This window comes from Ctenocephalides felis, unplaced genomic scaffold (assembly GCF_003426905.1).
Source record: "Ctenocephalides felis isolate EL2017-DRISC unplaced genomic scaffold, ASM342690v1 CF-g0.4_SCAFFOLD_01886, whole genome shotgun sequence".
In the NCBI taxonomy this organism is placed as follows: domain Eukaryota; kingdom Metazoa; phylum Arthropoda; class Insecta; order Siphonaptera; family Pulicidae; genus Ctenocephalides; species Ctenocephalides felis.
Window position 1 is genome coordinate 118542769 of NW_020538040.1, and position 23143 is coordinate 118565911.

At 28.9% G+C, this 23143-nt stretch overlaps 1 protein-coding gene across 1 annotated transcript in view; it reads right to left on the reverse strand.

Annotated features, from left to right (window-relative positions):
• Window positions 1–1061: 1061 nt before the first annotated feature.
• Window positions 1062–23143, reverse strand: part of LOC113375804 — a 220980-nt gene continuing 198898 nt past the window's right edge. The window contains exon 9 of the mRNA XM_026615750.1: window positions 1062–2518. Coding sequence (XP_026471535.1) covers window positions 1243–2518 — 1276 coding nt within the window. The 3' untranslated portion in view covers window positions 1062–1242. The remainder of the gene's footprint in view (window positions 2519–23143) is intronic.

Consider the following 23143-nt stretch of genomic DNA (forward strand, 5'->3'; position numbering starts at 1 on the left):
TTTTACACAATCAAATATTCATTCATATAATAAGCATGTGGCGGAAATAGCTCACTCAGTCGTATTCTCTACTCACTTCAACTCAAATTCCCGGCAATAACGGAATTAGAAAAAGTAAAGTAGGAATTATAAGTAACTCACACGCTAGGTGTATTCAGTCCGAATCCCCGACAATAACAGGATTAGAAATTGGAATAAAAATAAAAATTGAAGTAGAATAACAATTGCGGATTTGTAGTATAGAAAATTTTATTAGGAGTACGAAGAAAAATAAGTTAAGTTTAGAAAATGAGATGAGAAAAAATTTAATAGGATAAAAAATAAGAAAAAATAGGATGATAAAAGAAAGAGATACTATAGGATATACCTATATAACAATTGTATACGATATGATATGGGATAAATAAGAAATATAAGTCGCTAATGCTAACCAGTGTTAGGAGCTAATTGTAAGCATCTACCGGGCATAGTAACGATAAAAATCGTCAATAATTTTTTACCTCTTATAATTTTTTCTTTGTTATTTTTTTTAAAAAAAAAACTAACATGTTGCTAAGCAATTATTTTCATAACTCAACAAAAAAAACATAATTAATACAAATTAAATATATAGTGTCTCCAGTGGCCCGAATCTTACAAACTATACATTTCACCCAAACTTCTACACTAAATCTGTACATAATTGTTGTATGTAACAACTATCCTCAAAATTTTGTTTCAACTAAGCCCAGGTGTAATGTTTTTACATTAATCAAGATAACTACTTAAATAATTTACAATCATAAAGTTGTTACGCATTACCAAATATTGATAAATTTGAGAAATTAATTATGATATTAATTATGATCACGCAAGTGAACATTTTATGATAGCACAATTTTATATTGAATATCAAAAATGACGAACCTTCACATTTTGGTATATTGCGTCATCCTGCAGATAATATCTATGACAATATTATTCAATACGATTTACATGTCATATAGAGACAAAAAAAATGTAATATGTTTCAAAATCCTATTAAAAACTTGTTACTACTTACTCAGTTTCACGAAGCCCCAAGATCTATATAATTTGCACTATAAACAAGTATACAATGTCTTAATATATAAATCAGCATTAAACATAATTGAACTATCAGATATTGGAAATTCTTACTAATATATATGCAATTTATCTCTATTAATACCATTTGCAGTGTGACTATGACAATAACAAAGAATAAATTTCAGGTGTAGATGCTTATACTGGCGTGCCTATTTCAGGATCTCCTCTGCCATTTATATAACTGTGTTGCTTCTGGTTACTTGAAACCTGATTTGGTGGCAATAGTTGCGGCTTAATGTTGCTGATGGTAATGTTTTCGCTAGTCTGTATTATAACATCAGGTTGTACAACATCGACGCTTTGGCAATTATTATCTTTAATATTACCAAGAACGTTTATTTTTGTGTAGTTGGGCACTTTTAACGGAATGTGTAATGCGTCTTCAACAGGTGGAACACGACGAGCATATCCGATCCTAATGCTACGTGGTTTGGAATTAAAATATTTTTGTGAACATTCTCTATCTGCCTTAGTCGTTGTTTGTGCTGCTACATCATCAGCATCATTCAAATTGAAGGTGTTACTCGCAAGATAATCATTATCATCATATATAACAGAATTGATAGTTTTTACTACACCAGATTTCAATGAAAAATTTGAATCACTCATATTCCGTTCGTTGCAATCAAGTTCCAGAATTTCTACACCTGCTGCTGAATTTGCTGTATAACCAGCGATATGCGACGATGATTCAGTTTTGTCCATTTGACACGAATATGAACTGTCAGTAGACATGACTTCAATGTTGTCAACAAGATTTGCATGTCGCTTTGATACATTCAAACTTTTATTGAAAATTTGATCTATTGTGCGAATCCCCGGATTCGGTTCAGGACTATTGCTCGAACGCTGACGTATATGTCTTTTATGCACAGGCGTCGAAGATAGAGAGCTATTCACAGAACTATTTCTATAGGTGTTATTATAATAATTTTCTTTGTCAATGTAATAGTAATAGGGATCTGTGCAATCATTCATATTTATTTTGTTATCACTGGCTGTCGAGAATTGTTTGCTCGGTTTCGCATAGTTAACGATAGTATCGCTATGTTGTTTTGTATCGATATCTTTAACAGTTAAAGTTTCTAACCAGTCGGGTTTTCTAAAATTTTCGACATTTTCTGGCTCAAATATATCATTGGCATTTGTACTTCGGCAAGAATTTTTCATTCGATAATTCATTGTTTTTGGCGATTGTTCATCAGAAGAAAGAATACTAAGTAAGTTGTCAGAACTGTCGGTGCTCTCTCTCATAGGAGATTGATACATATGAGTTTCATCCGGTTTTACAACTTTGTTACGATTATCTGAATTTTCATACATCACAGTACTTATATTCTTGTTCTCATTTGTGACTGAATTTTGAATATTATTATCATTATCCACAAAGTTATTCAGTGCCATATTTAATCTGTTGACAAGACAATTTAAAATTAGACTAGTAGTAAAATTAGGTCACACACTTATAGTAAAACAAAATTATAAACATCGAAGCAAAATTAGGCAAATAGCAATAAACATCATGCTTACAATAATAACAAAATTTATTGTATTAAATTGAGAAATAATAAATAGCAATAATTGTTTTTAACCTACAAAACTGTACTGCCAACAACAACTATGTATTATTACTATGAATGACACTAGTAACTGGATATTTTCGAGAAAGAAGGGCTAAAAAATTAATCGATGTATGCACCTCAAATAAATTGTTAAATAAAAATTAATAAATTAAACAGTTCTATGTCCTGTTGTAAAGGGCTCCTCAACAACTTCGCTTATTGAATGCAACCCAACGTTTGACCTATATATATATATATATATATATATATATATATATATTTATATATATAAATATATATATATATATATATATATATATATATATATATATAGCGAGAGGTTTTTCTTCAGATGGTGAAATAATATGATAAAATTGTTTCTTGGGCATCCATCCAGTAATTAAAAAACAGTTTTATTGAAAAATGTTTTTATTTAGAGAAACATACGTTTCGGGTCTTGATTTGACCCATCTTCAGTGCTACAAATAAATATTTCAGGGATACAAATTAAAACAATATAAAAAATACATAATTACAGACAAAAATAAGTAGAACAATGTATATGAGAAGTATAAATGAAAAACAACCATAAAATAAAACAAATGTAAAGAAACTCACCATACAAATAAGTTTAAAAAAATAACACAAAAAACACAACAAAAGTGCACTAAAAAATAATTAAATATGAAATAAAAAATTGATAAGACATCTTATAGACAGTTATGAATTTTTTTTAAAAAAATAGTAAAATTAAAATAAATAATATATTTTATTATGAAAAAGGTTTTTCCAAACGAACATGTTGTCAGTTTGGAGACCGTGTTACGTGTGTGTAACGAGAGTAAAATGTGTGCGTACGTGTTAGCGGAAAATAGTGGAAAATGTATCGTCATTGGATGAGAGAACGGGATAGAGAGAGTTTTAGTGGTTTCATATTACGAAGATTTTCTCAGCGATCATGCGCAGTAGGAACATAGAAAAAAATTTTAAATGTGTAAGCAATCCATAATCAAACGGTTAACATATCTGGATAAAAATGAAATTATATGTGGATCAAAATGAAAATATAGAACAAAATAAAAACATTATAGAACAATGTAAAAAATATGTGACAAAGAGAAATTTGTTAAGAAAAACTATAGATATTAACTGAAAACTAAAATAGTTATGAAACAAGTTATTATATAAACAAATATAACATAAAACATATATGTATATATACGCAAAACAATAAATGTATTTATGCATACACATACACAAACATACATATGCAAGCACATGTAGACATACTTATACAACATATATGTAAAACCCATATATATACACAAATACATACATATATGCATATACATATGTATACATCCACAACATAAACATGCATATATATATATATACATATACATACACAACATAAATGCACATACATACATATATATATATATATATATATATATATATATATACATAAAAGAAATGTTAGGATGTATTGCGCATATTGAAAAAAATATTCGAAGCATCGCGGTAAATATTGCAAAGAGAAGCCGAATCAAAACGTTTGTTAATAGCAGGTAATATTTGTATGAAAATACACTCAGCGAAGTTCCTGCGTAAAGTGTTGGCTTGTCGATGAATAATTCTTGGATTGGTGAAATTAAAAGAATGTTTAAAATTGGAGACATGTTCAGTGATCATAGTTTTATTTTGTTTCCTGTTTAGACTATCAAGTTCATGTTGGCGCATTCTTCTTGAGAGAAATTGTGAAGTTTCTCCAACATAACAACTTGAACAATCATTACAATCAATGACATATACGACGTTTGATGTGCGGGAAATAGGGGTAGGAGTTTTTAAATTAGTGTATAAGTCTGTGAGAGTGTGTCCAGTCGAACACACTAGCTTCAGACCAACGGATGAAAAAAGTTTTTTCCATGAGTGGAAAAGGCAATCAATGTACGGTAATGAGATGAAGGAATTGAGAGATAGTGAATTTTCAGGAACAGGGTTAAGGGTTTGTGAAGTGATGCTATTTTGTTGTGATTGGGAGGTAAATAAGGAAGATGTACGGAATTTGTTACGAAGAAAAGGTAATCTATTATTAATTACTGAGCGTAAAAGTTGTAATGGATAGGAATTATTTTGAAGGGTAGAATATATCAAATTAATATTTTTTTTCCCAATGTGATGGATGAGAAAGAAGGATGGCATGATCTAGTAAGTTGATGATAGATGCAATCTTAGTCGATTTGGGGTGATAGGAATGGTAGTTTAAATAACGTCCGGACCAAGTGGATTTTTGATACCAACATGTAGTGATGGAGCCGTTATTTATAAAAAGGATAATATCTAAAAAATTAATGGAGTTGTTAAGTTGGGTCTCTACGGTAAAACAAATGTGTATGTCCAAATTATTAAAAGAATTTAGGAAATTGGTTATGTTATAAGTAGGAATGCAAGTTAAAATGTCATCAACGTAACGTTTGTGAAAAAGAGGTACAAAAGACAAGGTATTAAGAGTAGAGTTCTCTAGAAACTGCATACAAAGTTCAGCAAGTGAGGCACTCAAACTGGAACCCATTGGAGTGCCAAATTTTTGTTTAAAAAAGCAGTCGTTGAACGGAAAAAAGTATTGGAAATAATGAATTTAATACATTTCAAGAACCAAGAAAAATTGAAATCTGTGTGTTTACTTATATCAACCCATTTATGGTCTATGGCAGAGAGAATAAGGTCAGGTGAAATGTTAGTGAAGAGGGAAACAACATCTAAACTAATAAAGGAAAAATCAGATGGTACATTGAGGGAGTTAAGTTTGGGAATGAGTTCGAAAGAATTTTTGACAAAATGGGGAGAATCATGAGTGATATTGGATAAAATTGAACTAATAAATTTGGATAAGTTGCAAAGAGGGGAATTTAAGTCAGCAACTATTGGTCGAAGAGGAAAACCATCTTTGTAGATTTTGGGAAGACATTAAAGTTTTGGAGAAATGGGATTGTAGGTTTTTAATTGTAGAGAGAGAGGTTTGGGAATTTGCTTGTTTTCTATGAGTGAATTAATGAATTTCAAAGTATTCCGATCTATAACGTCGGTGGGATCTGAAATTAAAGGTTCGTAAATGTTTGTATCAGCTAGGAGGGACATGGATTTGGATATATAGTCAACTTTGTTCATGATAACAGTGATGTTACCTTTGTCTGCCCTGGTAACAACAATTTCTGGGTGTTGTTTGATAAAGGATTTGCAAAAGTGGATGTCTTTGAGTAATTCTTTATGTTGATGAATGTTAGTAATGTCGAATTTGAAAAAAGAATTAAGTTGGTTGCAAAAAATAGATTTAATGCGGTTTTTTTTCATTGATATCTTTTAAATTACGTGAACTATATTCTAAAGAGCTAAGTGTTTTGACAAAATTAAACGATTTTTCTGTTGTGGAATGGAAAATTTAGGACCTAGTGCTAAAATGTTCAAAACATTGGATGGGATGTCTAAATCGGAACTGTTTTTGACCCGATATTGATGATATCGGGGTTTATAATTATTTTGGATTCATTTGCCTTTTTCGAATAAAGGTTATTGAATATTTTATGAAGGATTTTTTTGACATATTAAAAGAATTATTGAATCTAGAGTTTTCGAAATCTAAAAAATTGTTAATGTCAATGTGATTATTAATAGTGGAAAATAAGGATTGGATGTTATAATTTAAAGATTTATTTATGTTATCAATAGAGGTAATGCAATGATTGATTTTTAGATTCAGCAACATAAAAGAGAAGGAAAGCTTTTTATTTTTAAAATAATTGGAATTTAGATGATCAAAGTTTGTTAATTTGAAATCAAAGGATTTTGGTAGAAGTTTTTCTTTGCGACAATGAAGTAAAAAAGTTCTTTTGTTGGTGACGATAGCCAATGTTGAGAAAAGATTTGAAATAGTTTTAAATAATATGAGTTTAGTAGGTCCATAGCAATGGAAAATGTATTCGAAAAAAGATGGAAAAGAGTAAGGAATGCAATGTGTAAAACTATTATGAAAATAATTGTTGTAACGGTAAATTGGCGAATTAATGAAATTATTATAACTCTGTGTGTAAGTTGGATAATGATAAGAGGAACGATTATTATGTCTCACCTTATTTGTATGGAGAGCGCTATTTACATACATAGCATTGAAATTATAGTTATTTTGAAAATTCATGTTGTTAAAAATTAAAAAAACACTTGTAAAAGTTCTTGAAAATGATCAAAATCTTGGATTTGTACCTTCAGTGTAGTATTGGTTCTGAGTGTCCTAACAAGAAAGTCTTGATATGTAGGCTTGCAAAAAATCTTGAGAAAAATTGTTGAGTTTTGAAACTTGTAGACAAAAAATCTTGAATATTTTATGTTAAAATTGTCCAAATTTTCGGCCCTTGGATTATATAAAGCGAGAGGTTTTTCTTCAGATGGTGAAATAATATGATAAAATTGTTTTTCGGGCATCCATCCAGTAATTAAAAAAACACTTTTATTGAAAAATGTTTTTATTTAGAGAAACATTCGTTTCGGGTCTTGATTTGACCCATCTTCAGTGCTACAAATAAATATTTCAGGGATACAAATTAAAACAATATAAAAAATACATAATTACAGACAAAAATAAGTAGAACAATGTATATAAAAAGTATATATGAAAAACAACCATAAAATAAAACAAATGTAAAGAAACTCACCATACAAATAAGTTTTAAAAAATAACACAAAAAACACAACAAAATTGCACTAAAAAATAATTAAATATGAAATAAAAAAATGATAAGACATCAAGTTATGAATTTTTTTTAAAAAAATAGTAAAATTAAAATAAATAATATATTTTATTATAAAAAAGGTTTTTCCAAACGAACATGTTGTCAGTTTGGAGACCGTGTTACGTGTGTGTAACGAGAGTAAAATGTGTGCGTACGTGTTAGCGGAAAATAGTGGAAAATGTATCGTCATTGGATGAGAGAACGGGATAGAGAGAGTTTTAGTGGTTTCATATTACAAAGATTTTCTCAGCGATCATGCGCAGTAGGAACATAGAAAAAAAAATTAAATGTGTAAGCAATCCATAATCAAACGGTTAACATATCTGGATAAAAATGAAATAATATGTGGATCAAAATGAAAATATAGAACAAAATAAAAACATGATACAACAATGTAAAAAATATGTGATAAAGAAAAATTTATTAAGAAAAAGTATAGATATTAACTGAAAACTAAAATAGTTATGAAACAAGTTATTATATAAACAAATATAACATAAAATATATATGTATATAAACGCAAAACAATAAATGTATTTATGCATACACATACACAAACATACATATGCAAGCACATGTAGACATAAATATACAGCATATATGTAAAACACATATATATACACAAATACATACATATATGCATATGCATATTCATACATCCACAACATAAGCATATATACTCGTATATATATATATATATATATATATATATATATATATATATACATATACATATACATACACAACATAAATGCACATACATACATATATATATACATAAAAAAATGTTAGGATGTATTGCGTATATTGAAAACATTATTCGAAGCATCGCAGTAAATATTCCAAAGAGAAGCCGAATCAAAACGTTTGTTAATAACAGGTAATATTTGTATGAAAATACTCTCAGCGAACTTCCTGCGTAAAGTGTTGGCTTCTCGATGAATAATTCTTGGATTGGTGAAATTAAAAGAATGTTTAAAATTGGAGACATGTTCAGTGATCATGGTTTTATTTTGTTTCCTGTTTAGACTATTAAGTTCGTGTTGGCGCATTCTTTTTGAGAGAAATTGTGAAGTTTCTCCAACATAACAACTTGAACAATCATTACAATCAATGACATATACGACGTTTGATGTGCGGAAAATAGGGGTAGGAGTTTTTAAATTAGTGTATAAGTTTGTGAGAGTGTGTCCAGTCGAACACACTAGCTTCAGACCAACGGATGGAAAATGTTTTTTCCATGAGTGGAAAAGGAAATCAATGTACGGTAATGAGATGAAGGAATTGAGAGATAGTGAATTTTCCGGAACAGGATTAAGGGTTTGTGAAGTGATGCTATTTTGTTGTGATTGGGAGGTAAACAAGGAAGATGTACGGAATTTATTACGAAGAAAAGGTAATCTATTATTAATTACTGAGCGTAAAAGTTGTAATGGATAGGAATTATTTTGAAGGGTAGAATATATCAAATTAATATTTTTTCCCCTATGTGATGGATGAGAAAGAAGGATGGCATGATCTAGTAAGTTGATGATAGATGCAATCTTAGTCGATTTGGGATGATAGGAATGATAGTTTAAATAACGTCCAGACCAAGTGAATTTTTGATACCAACATGTAGTTATGGAACCGTTATTTATAAAAAGGGTAATATCTAAAAAATTAATGGAGTTGTTAAGTTGGGTCTCTACGGTAAAACAAAGGTGTGTGTCGAAATTATTAAAAGAATTTAGGAAATTGGTTATGTTATAAGTAGGAATGCAAGTTAAAATGTCATCAACGTAACGTTTGTGAAAAAGAGGTACAAAAGACAAGGTATTAAGAGTAGAGTTCTCTAGGAACTGCATACAAAGTTCAGCAAGTGAGGCACTCAAACTGGAACCCATTGGAGTGCCAAATTTTTGTTTAAAAAAGCAGTCGTTGAACGGAAAAAAGTATTGGAAATAATGAATTTAATACATTTCAAGAACCAAGAAAAATTGAAATCTGTGTGTTTACTTATATCAACCCATTTATGGTCTATGGCAGAGAGAATAAGGTCAGGTGAAATGTTAGTGAAGAGAGAAACAACATCTAAACTAATAAAGGAAAAATCAGATGGTACATTGAGGGAGTTAAGTTTGGGAATGAGTTCGAAAGAATTTTTGACAAAATGGGGAGAATCATGAGTGATATTGGATAAAATTGAACTAATAAATTTGGATAATTTGCAAAGAGGGGAATTTAAGTCAGCAACTATTGGTCGAAGAGGAAAACCATCTTTGTGGATTTTGGGAAGACAATAAAGTTTTGGGGAACTCACTGAGAATTTTTATCTAAAATGTGGGGATCATCCTAATATTAACATCGCGGGCCTCGGCCAATACACAAGAGACGATATTTGGTATGGCAATCACGCCATGCCAAAATATATACTGATCGACCCATAGCGGTAAATGAAACTTGGCTCGACGCAAATATTCTCCCATAAAGTGAATAAATCTTTTATTTTGTTTTTCTCCTTTTTGAGTTATTATGTGTTATTACAAATAGTGCTAAGTGATTTTTTTTTTGGGAATAAATTTTCTTTCCTCTTTTTTGTCACAGAATTATGTCACAACTTGTATATCTGAAATACTTATTATTGTATTGATAGAACAAATATGAAGGATGATATACCTACGGGTAAAAATCCGAAATGAGAAATATTATGTACACATATATATTCAATGAAATATATTTATTTATTTATTATTATTATTATCAATTTTTTATTTCATATTTAATTATTTTTTAGTGCAATTTTGTTGTGTTTTTTGTGTTATTTTTTAAAACTTATTTGTGTGGTGAGTTTCTTTACATTTGTTTTATTTTATGGTTGTTTTTCATATATACTTTTCATATACATTGTTCTACTTATTTTTGTCTGTAATTATGTATTTTTTATATTGTTTTAATTTGTATCCCTGAAATATTTATTTGTAGCACGGAAGATGGGTCAAATCAAGACCCGAAACGTATGTTTCTCCAAATAAAAACATTTTTCAATAAAACTGCTTTTTAATTACTGGATGGATGCCCAAGAAACAACTTTATCATATATATATATATATATATATATATATATATATATATATCTTATATATAAAATTCTTCTGTAACAATGTAAGTTTCATTAATCCTCCTAAACTATAATTCGGATTTTCATGAATCTTCCTGAAGTTTGTTCGGAATTTTTTTAGAATGTTTTGATTCATAGAAATATAGTTAGATTGTAAAAATAAATGAAACAAATTACAAAAAACCGCTTATCATTGTTTGCCCTTGAAAATATTTAAGGCATAGTTTGACATTAAAAACAAAAGACGACTGTCATTTGCCAAACATTTCCATATACTTACAGGCTAAGACAATATTAAAATATAATATATTTATGATCATGAATAAGAAAAATCTATGGACTACATTATTATTGCCAACAAGAAGCTGAGATGTGCTAAAAATTAAAATAATATAAGATTTAGTATAAGATACAGTCAACATCTGACAGGTGATGCAGTCTGCGCATGCGTCTGTCAGTGTTCGCACATAAAACTTAGCCTACAATTCACTTTGACTAATTATTATTTTTTAACTTTTAAATGCAGTCGTGTTTTGCCTTACTTTACTAAATTACGATACAAAAATAATTTATTTATTCAAACAATTATTTAGAAGTTTCATTGTGTCAAAAATTCATATGTTTGGCATTGGATACGAAATATTTACTCAAGACAATAGAGCATTTTGGGTCTGAATATTTTTAATGTGCTCCAATTTGCATGAAATTTTGGAATTAGGTTCATCTTACTCTCAAGTTTAAAAGTGAAAATAATTTAGAATCATTTGCCACTTCCCGGGGGGATTACATCTCTTTTCAGTGTTTCAATTGTATCTCTTTCAAACTAACGTCGGATATCGATAAAAGAACTAATTAGAATAAAAAAATGTTTAATATTGTTTTTCAAAAAAGAAATTACTTTTCAAGTTACTGGCTACTGAAAATTTGTTGTTTTTTGCGTTTTTCATCGTTTTTGGCAATTATCTCTAAAAATATACATTTAAACGAAAATCATGTAATGAACAAAATTATATCAATCAAAATCCTAATAAATCGGTGTTCTATAAATTGTTCTAAGAACAATATTAAGCTAGATATGAAAATGGGGTTTTATAGTACTCAAAATAAGCTTTAAAATTAGTACTTCTGCGTGTAAGATGAGTAAGCTATCATGCAGATAAAAGACGCATACAATATTTTTTTCGTTTAAAGCAAATAGTTTTTGAGTGCCATTTCCACCAAAATTAAAAATAATCGTAGTCCCTCTGGAATCAACTTGATTTAAGAGATCTTGACGGATTCTAGAAAATACCATAACTTTAGTGCAAAGGATTTCCAAAAAGCTCATGATTTCATGAAAAAAATATCTATTTAAAAAAATACAAGATACGTATAAAGGTATATAAATGAAAATTCAAGGTCTTTTACTGACCAATTGCTTTTTATTATTTTTCTGTTACACAAATATTGATAGTGTACAACCAGAATGTCTTTCGAGTCCTTCAATCCTTTGCCATTTCAAAATAAGAGAAGTTACGGTAAAATTTGTGATAGAGAAAGTTGTAGCTCATTTAATTACTTTTAAAATAGTGTATTGCAAGTATTGATAAAATCAGAATTAAAAGAATGCAAATTGTTTTCAATTCTGAATTTAAGATTAAGATTAGCCTATTTCCGACACACGGTTTTTTCCTCTCGTAGGTTGAATAGAGCACATGTGAACAGGATTTGACAAATTAATTCACTTCAAATATAAACTTAAGTAATAATGTATATAAATTTATTAGTGAGAAAAATGTAATTTAGATATAAAAATTACTAAAAGCCAGTTAAAATATGGTATAAATATATAAAAATTATAGGCAACATTATTGAAGCCATTATTTTGGGTAGAAAAAAACAATGTGATATTGTACCTTTACCGGGAATGCTTTTTATTAATTCTTTCTGAATTTTTTATACCCTTTAAAAAACTTCAATTTTCAACACGTGTAATTATGCTATAAATCACAAAGGCAGGCGATGATTTTTTGTGTGATACATTTGGAAAGTCAATGTTTTAGTCGTGAATAAACAAAAAATCATTCATTTTTACATCCACACCTACAAGTATGACTAAAAAATTGTATAACCCTTGACATTAAAATGAATTGAGCTATTGGAAATAAATTTGTACTATAAATTGCAGTGTTTAATTTTTATTATATAATTTTATTGAACATATTTTAATATTTGTTAAAGGGATAATTAAAGTGTTAACTGTGGGAATTGAGAATCATCATTTTATTTGAAGCAGTTTTACATTCACTCATTTATTGATGTAAATAGTAATTCGAAAAACAATAATTATTGATTTTAACTGAACGGTGAATATTAGTACAGGATATTGAAAAAATGCAGAGTTGGGTACAGGACAACGTCTGTCGGGTCATCTAGTATATATATATAAACCTCGTGTCACAATGTTGGTTCGCGATGGACGCCCAAACTACTGAACCGATTTTAAATTTTATTGGCTCATCGTGTGCATATATATCCAACTTAGGTTATAGGAAATTTTGAAAAGTAAATTTGAAATATAAATATATAATTTTTATAAATTTCAAAAAAAATTGACAGAAAATGACCTAAGAAAAACAAAACACTAAAATGTCAAATGTCAAAATTTATGGAAAATTCGAGAAAAAAAGATTTAGGATTTTTGAAAAAAAAATTGACAGTTCAAAAAATATAATTCAAAAACATATACAAATAGAGATATGTCCAACATTTATATCCGAATTAGATGAAATGCTATATTCAAAATCACAATTTATAGTTTTAAATCTAATTAAAAATCAATGTTTAAATAAATCTTAACATAAAAAACAATTTAAATAAATGTTAACATAAAAAACGTCAAATATCATTTGTCAATATTTATGAAAATAATTTTATAAATAGATTTACAAATTATAGTTATTTGATTAACTGGTTAACAAATCATTTCGGATACCAAAATTTCATCAAAACCTTATAGATCAGAGATCACAATAAAAAAAGCGGCATATTGAATTTAAAATTAATCATAAACAAAAATTTGACATTTCACAAAAAAAAAATTTTAACGACTTCAGTAGGAAACAAATACATTAATTATCATAAGTTATGTTATAGGCAATATTGCCAAACAAATTATAGATACAAAACATTATTGTAAAATAAATACTATCATTTTCGACCAAAAAGGAAATATTTTGACATTTATAAATTTAGTGCATATTGGATATATTAAATTGACATTCACTATTTAAATTAAATGCGAATGTAAAAAAATCAGATATTTATAAAAAATTGGATATTTAGATAATGATACTGCGTTGATTTAGACTAATACATGATGCGAGTGAATTAATTTTGGAAGTATGAAATGTCAAATAATTTGAAAATTATAACAAGTGTTTAACTATTTGCCAGAAAGAATATATTTTATTACAAATCCATACACATATCAAGCACCAAACTAATAATTAATACGTATAAAATGACATATTATTTATAGACAATATTTAATGCATATTTTAATTATATTTTTGACATTTGCTAATTCAAAATAAATTAAAAATAATTGAAAACATTGTCATAAATCGGATATTTATGGAAAAATGTCAAATAAATGTTACATATTTGTGTTTTACTTGATTTCAAATAAAATAAAAAAAAGAATGCGATGCCAAAATAGATAGTATACTTCTAAAATTATAGTATGAATATTACAATTTCGATAAATAATCATCCATCATTTTACAGTACGAAAATTGATAAAAAATTAATAAAAGTGCCAAAAAAGAAACATTTAATAGATTTGGACTCGGATTCCTCACAACTTTAACCACGTTAGTTTCAGGGATAGTATGAATATCAATTTATAGTCGAAAATTTATATGATAAGTCATTAAAACATTATAGATCACAATAAAAAAGCGACATATTGAATTTAACATTAATCATAAACAAAATTTTGACAGTTCAAAAAAATGAATTTTTAACGACTTCAATAAGAAACAAATAAATTAATTATTCCAAGTTATATTATAAGCAATATTGCCAATCAAATTATAGATATAAATTATATCATGTTATATTAAATTTCAACCAAGAAGGAAATATTTTGGCATTTAAAAATTTAGTGCATATTGGATATATGAAATTGACATTCAATATTTTTAAATTAAATGCAAAAGTAAAAAATGTGATATTTATATAAAAAATTATATATTTAGATAATGGTACTGCGTTGATTCAGACTAAAATCTAATTTATTTATTGATTAAAAAAAGTATTTCACTATTTGACATAAATAAAATAAAATTAAACAAAACACTATGATGCATTGGAATTAATTATCGAAATGTAAAGAAATTTGTGTAATAAAAATATAACATTATTATTAATGTAACATGTATATTATAAGAACTTCTGCAAGGCGGCAAAACATTTTTGATGGCAAAACAACGTTTGCCGGGTCAGCTAGTATATATATATATATATATATATATATACTAGATGACGCGACAGATGTCCTGTACCCACATCTATGTTTTTTTAATATCCTATACTAAAATTTACCGTTCAGTAAAAATAATAATTATTGTTTTTCGTATTACTATTTACACCAATATATGAGTAATGTTAAATGTAGAACTGCCTCCTATAAAATGAAGATTCTCTATTCCCACAGTTAAGCTTTAATTATCCCTTTAACAAATATTACAATATGTTCAATAAAATTGTATATTAAAAATTATACACCGCAATTTATAGAACAAATTTATTTCCAATAGCTCGATTTACTTTAATGCCACGGGTTATCCAATATTTTCAGTCATACCCGTAGATGTGGATGTAAAAATGAATGATTTTTTGTTTATTCACGACTAAAAGATTGATTTTCCGAATTTATCACACAAAATATCACCGTCTGCCTTTGTGATGTATTTATGGTCATAGCATAAGATACACGTGTAAAAAATGGAAGTCTTTTAACAAATTCTGAAAGAATTAATGTACATTATTCGCGGTGAAGGTACAATATCACTTTGGATTTTTCTACCCAAAATATTTGCTTCAATAATGTTGCCTATAATTTTTATAATTTTGTACCATATTTTAACTGGCTTTCAGTAATTTTAATATCTAAATGACATTTATCTCACCAATAATTCAATATACATTATTATTTATGTTCATGTTTGAAGTGAATTAATTTGTCAAATCCTGTTCATATGTGCTCTATTCAACGTACGATCAACGAAATTATTGCAGTAAATTGAAAGGAAAAAAACGTGTGTCGGAAAGAGGGTAATCTTTATCTTAAGTTCATAACTCTTTATCTTAAGTTCATAAAATATTTGATTTAAATGAAAAAAAAACATTGTATGCGTCTTTTATCTGCATGATAGCTCACTCATTTTACACGCATCAGTACTTATTTTAAAGCTTATTTTGAGCACTATCAAACACCATTTTCATATCTAGCCTAATATTGTTCCTAGAACACTTTATAAAACATAGGTTTATTAAGATGTTATTTTATATAAATTTGTTCATTATATTTTTAGAAATATTTGCAAAAAACGATAAAAACCGCCAAATAAAAAAAAATCAGTAGGCAGTAACTTGAAAAGTAATTTCTTTTTTGAAAAACATTATAAAACATTTTTCTCTTCTAATTAGTTCTTTTATCGATATCCGATGCTATTTTGAATGAGATGCAATTGCACCACTGAAAAGGAATGTCATCTCCCCGGAAAGTGGCAAAGCAGTCTAAATTAGTTTCACTTTTAAACTTGAGAGTAAGATGAACCTAATTCCAAAATTCCATGCAAATTAGAGCACATTAAAAATATTCAGACCCAATACTCTTCATTGACTTGAGTATATATTTCGTATCCAATGTCAAACATATGCCAAAAAAGTACCACAATGCCAAAAAAGTGTTGAATTGAATACAGTTCATAAAGATAAAATATTCTAACAGGGTACTAACAAAAGCCGCATGTGTTAAGAAACTGGGCTGAAAAGCTATAGAGGAATTGTGGCACGTTTGAAACAAAAAGAAAGTGATTCCAGAATTTCATTATTTATGTACCAGAAATTTTAATCAATATCCATTGCAGATTTTTTTGGAAGAATAAAGGTCGGAGATGTTCAATATTCTGAATTATTTATATTGTTTGTTGTTAACAACACGACTGCATTTAAAAGTTAAAAAATAATAATCTGTCAAATAGAATTAAAAGCTAAGTTTGATGTGTAGATCTCGGCTGCTTTTCGGCAATAATAATGTAGACATAACATTTTTCTTATTTATAGTCATGAATTTATTATATTTTAATATTGCCTTAGTGAATGTGAAATTAGGTGAATGGCCAAAGGACTTTTTCGATGTCACGATGATAGCTCTTCAGAAAAAGCCCAAAGCGAATAAATGCAGCAACCACAGGACGATCAGTTTAACTTCGCACACCGGAAAGGTTCTGACCAAAATCCTTACGAGGCGACTAAGATTGAGCAGCACATAAGCGAAGACCAGTTTGATTTCAGAAAAGGAAGAGGCACCGGGGACGCTATTGGAATACTGAGAATAATGTCGGACAGATGTCTCGACGTTAACGAGGACATATGCTTCTGTTTTATAGATTTGCAGAAAGCTTTTGACAGAGTCAATTGGAGTATGCTTATGGGAATTTTAAAATCTATTAACGTTGATTGGAGGGATCGCAGGCTGATCCAGAATCTGTATATGGGTCAGAAAGTACAGGTTCGAATGAATCAGGGAGATACAAACAGCGTTGGAATAGGCAGAGGAGTGCGGCAAGGATGCTGTATGTCACCGATCCTATTCAACCTGTACGGAGAATGGCTCGTCAACGAAGCACTTGAGGGCGCAGGAGATTTTTCGATTTGAGGAAGAAGAATCACCACCATAAAGTACGCTGATGATCTAGTAGTGATATCGAAAAACCAAACCGATCTGCAAAACATGATGAACAGAATTCGAATTCGTGGGTAGAAGATACGAAATGGAAATAAACATAGACAAGTCGAAAGTGATGAGAATCACAAAATCAAATAACCCCCTGAGGATAACAGTAAAAAATCGAGAATTGGAAGACGTGGATCACTTCAAATACCTGAGAAGCAGACTAACCAGAGACGGATACTGCACGAAAGAGATCAGGACAAGGATCGCAAGCACCAAGACGGCATTCAAAAAGAAGAGAACGCTACTGACTAGCAAACTGAGTCTTGACTTACGGAAGACACTAATAAAGTGCTACGTCTGAAGCATAGCTCTGTACGAATCGGAGACATGGACTCTGAGAAAGGTTGATAAAAACTACCTCAAAAGTTTTGAAATGTGGTGCTGGAGGTGAATGGAAAAGATAAAGTGGACTGACAAAGTAACAAATGAAGAAGTCCTGAGAAGAGTGGGCGAAGAAAGGACTCTATTGAACACAATTCTGAGAAGCAAAGAAAACTGGATCGGACCTCTTTTGCAGAAAGAGTGCCTCCTACACGACGTCGTCGAGGGTAAATTAGAATGAACAAAAGGAATGGGAAGGAGAAGAATGCAGACGATTGACAACTTACGCGAGAAGAGAAAATACAGAGAACTGAAAGCCGAAGCACATGAGCAAGAAGCATAGAAACAGAAGTTTGGAAAGGAAAATACATAAAATAAAAAATGGAGATAGGGAATAGTGGTAATGGGATGAAGGGCAAGGAAATCATTTGTTGTGGTGGCTCACACCATGGACTATTATTGCCTTAGCCTATAAGTGAAGAGAAATGATTGGCAAATGACAGTCTTCATTTGTTTTCTTTTCTATTGTTTTCAATATAAAATTGTTCTGTAACTATGTATGAATGGTTAATCCTCCTAAACTATAATTCGGATTTTCATGAATCTTCCTGAAGTTTGTTCGGGAAATATTCTAGAATTTTTAGATTCATAGAAATATAGTTAGATTGTAGAAATAAATGGAGAAAATTACAAAAATCCGCTTATCATTGTTTGACCTTGAAAATATTTGAAGCATTGTTTGACATTAAAAACAAGTGAAGACTATCATTTGCCAAACATTTCTATTCACTTATAGGATAAGGCAATATTAAAATATAATATATTTATGATTATGAATGAGAAAAATGTAATGCCTACATTATTATTGCCGAAAAGCAGCTAAGGTGTGCCAAAAATTGAAATAATATAAGATTTACGTCAACATGCGTCTAACAGGTGATGCAGTCTGCGCATGCGTCTGTCAGTGATTACACATCAAACTTAGCCAAAAAATCAAATTGACATATTATTATTTTTAACTTTTAAATGCAGTCGTGTTTCGCCTTACTTTACAAAATCACAATACAAAAATAATTTACTTACTCAAAAATTATCTAGAAGTTTCATTGTGTCAAAAATTCATATGTTTGGCATTGGATACAAAATATTTAGTCAAGTCAATGGAGCGTTTTGGGTCTGAATATTTTAATGTGCTCCAATTTGCATAAAATTTTGGAATTAGGTTCATCTTACTCTCAAGTTTAAAAGTGAATAATTTAAACTCCTTTACCACTTCCCGGGGGGGTGACATCCCTTTTCAGTAGTGCAATTGTATCTCTTTCAAAAAAACATCGGATATCGATAAAAGAACTAATTAAAAGAGAAAAATGTTTAACAATGTTTTTCAAAAAAGAAATAACTTTTCAAGTTACTGGCTACACAAAAATTTGTGTTTTTTTTGGCGTTCTTCATCGTTTTTTGCGAATATTTCTAAGAATATACATTTTGAAAATCATGTAATGAACAAAATTATATCAATTAAAATCTTAATAAATTGGTGTTTTATAAAATGTTTTAAGAACAATATTAGGCTAGATATGAAAATTGGGTTTTATAGTGTTCAAAATAAGCTTTAAAATGAGTACTTCTGCGTGTAAAATGACGTTAGACTATTTCTGACACACGTTTTTTTCCTCTCCATTTACTGCAATAATTTTGTTGATTGAAAGGTTGAAAAGACCACATGTGAACAGGATTTGACAAATTAATTCACTTCAAATATGAACATAAACTATAATGTATATTGAATTATTGCTGAGAAAAATGTAATTTAGATATTAAAATTACTGCAAGCCAGTTAAAATATGGTACAAAATTATAAAAATAATAGGCAACATTATAGAAGTAATTATTTTGGGAAGAAAAATCCAAGGTGTTATTATACCTTTACCGCGAATGCTATATATTAATTCTTTCTGAATTTGTTATACCTTTTAAAAGACTTCAATTTTCAACACGTGTATCTTATGCTATACCATAAATCACAAAGGCTGACGATGATTTTTTGTGTGATAAATTTGGAAAATCAATGTTTTAGTCGTGAATAAACAAAAAATCATTCAATTTATACATCCACATCTACAGGTATGACTAAAAAATTGTATAACCTTTGGCATTAAAATAAAGTGAGCTATTGGAAATAAATTTGTTCTATAAATTGCTATGTTTAATTTTTTATATACAATTTTATTGAACATATTTTAATATTTGTTAAAGGAATAATTAAAGTATTAAATGTGGAAGTTGAGAATCATTTTATTTGAAGCAGTTCTACATTTCAAATCACTCATATATTGGTGTAAATAAAAATTCGAAAAACGATAATTATTATTTTTAACTGAACGGTAAATATTAGTATAGAATATTGAAAAAACGTAGATGTGGGTACAGGACAACGTCTGTCAGGTCATCTAGAGTATATATATATATATATATATATATATATATATATATATATATGTGTGTTAACTCTAATCGTCTCTATTAAAACATAATGTTCTCTTAATTATTTATTTACTCAAGTTACACTACGTTCTCTATTATACGTATTATGTTCTCTACTACTCTATGTATTATGTTCTCTTGTTTAGCTACACTACACACGTCCGCCTACTAGATTCATGCTGTCATTAGGACCAACATGCATACATCCCAACAGCGCCACCTATTCATATTCATAGTTAATATTCGGATATCCTGAATATATTCGGAAATATCACAAACATAATCTCACACTTTCTGATCTCAATGTCTTTAAAATATCTTAACGTATATCCTTGAGTAATCCCACTTCTGAATTGTTAACTCTAATCGTCTCTATTAAAACACAATGTTCTCTTAACTATTTATTTACTCAAATTACACTACGTTCCCTATTATATGTATTATGTTCTGCTGTTTAGCTACACTACACACGTCCGCCTACTAGATTCACGCTGTAATTAGTACCAAATTCATATATATATATATATATATATATATATATATATATATATATACATATATATATATATATATATATATATTGCAGAGCTTCGAACAAAGAATCCAAAAAGTAACAAAAAACAAAAAAGTTTTTTAATAAACAATTTCTTCATCTATTTACTGTCGCCGTTTCGGAACTAAGTACGTTCCATCTTCAGGTCATCAGTAAAGAAACATGAACTTGATAAGAATTAAGCAAACAATATGTTTAAGAAAAGAAGAAGAGAATAGATTTTTTAATTAAGGGGGGAAATCCATAAAACATTTTCAAAAAATTGATTTTTTTTTTTTGATAATCTGAAAGTATAGTATGTTGAGCGTATATTGACGAGTCGAAAAAAAACCCCTTATATTAACAAAGTTATAGCTAACATAACGGGGCGGGCCGGAGTGCGCATTGTCAAGCGATCAAGCGTATTGTTAAGTTTCAAGTGAAAGAGTCTCTTCCATTATAATAACTAGAAATACTTATTTTGTCCTACAACCGAAAGACTTCTATGTACCTTAGTACATGTGTAATATTGGTATACGAACAAAAGTTAGTCGAGAAATATAGTTAGTTTAGCTGGAAAATTCGTAGTGTTCAGTCCATTTCAATACGTAAAAATGCCGAATTATCTAAAAGGTAAGTGAAGTAATATTGCACAAAATAACACTAAAAAGACGTTATCAAGGCAATCAGTTTACTAATAAAGCAGGTGAAAAAATTGACGCCAGTACAAGTCATTATGAAAGTGCCAATGGCCAAGATCCTCTAGACATAGATTTAGCTCCATTACTTGGTAAAGAAATGAAACAGCATCTTTCACCATTTTATGAAGATTTGTCGAAAGATGATTTACTTGAACGATGCCTTGGTGATCATACGCAGAACGCAAATGAAAGTTTCGTGGACTAAGGGTAGTTGAAATTTTACCATATATTGCAGTTAGGATATTTAATGAAGGTTTTAGTTCAATATTAAGAATAATGAACCTTCTGAATTTGACTGTTGGTACTTATGCTAAAGCATATGCTGATAATACTGATGAGGCACGAATAACTTGACAGGATCATAGCAGCCTTTCACAAATATAAGATGCTGGTACAGCTCACAAACAACAACAACTTACAGATAATCAGCTTTTTGGAGATAAGGAAGGACTATTGTATGGACCTGGGATTGCAGATTAATCGGTAAGTAACTAAAACTGGTCATTTTCATTTACTAAATCTTTAAACGCGATTATCTCGAAACTGTATTTTTAAAAACGGCTCGCGTTGTAACTCAAAAAGTTATGCATCGATTTGTCTGAAATTTGGTGAGGCCTTTCTCTATATTATTATCGGAAGGATGAACCTAAATCTTTAGATCTTTCGCGTTGATAAAGTATTTTACGGGATCCAGAATGTCAAAAAAATAGCCACAAATTCAGATTTTTTTTTCAAAGGCTTGTTTTTCATTGAGTTTAATACTTTTTTTTAAGGTTTATCCTTTTGATTAATATGTTCTCAAAAGAAAACATTAAAACATTTTTTGTTCAGATCGATAGTTGATGAGTGAGAAATGGAGCAGTTTGGGACCTCGCGTCGGAGGCAGTCCACAAAAAGTTATACTAAGCCGCCATTTTGAAAAAAAAAATTTAAAAATATTTTTTTTGTACTATAAAAGGGTTAAGTAAAGTTGTGTTAATGTTTAAGAACAATAAAATAATTCCATCACGTTTAAAAATATTTTTAAAATATGACCTATTTTTATGCGTCTATATGGACAGGGGGGAACCCTTAATAAAATTGTTGAAAAAATAATGTACTCGTACAGAAATATGATAATATAATCAAAATGAAAATGATGAAAATAAATGAGTGGATTATATAACAAAATATCAAAAATGTTAAAAAATTAGAAAGTTTTGAAAAGTTTTAGGAAAAAGTTACTGAAAAAAATGAAAAAAATTATATGATTGAATATACACTATTATTTTTTCACTAAAAAAATATTTTATCAAAACAAGTGAATTTTAAATTTCTTTTCAGCCGAATAAACAAATTTTGTAAATCAAAATTTCTATAAATTATGTCTTTTTAAGTTTGTTATTTGAAACAGCCGAATAAAAAAATAATAAATGTTATTTGTTTCAAACAACAAATTTGAACAAAACATTATTTTTTTTAATTCTTTGTTCGAAGCTCTACAAAATATTTACAAATCGAAGACTCTACCATCTAATATATATATATTATATACAGAGCCGGT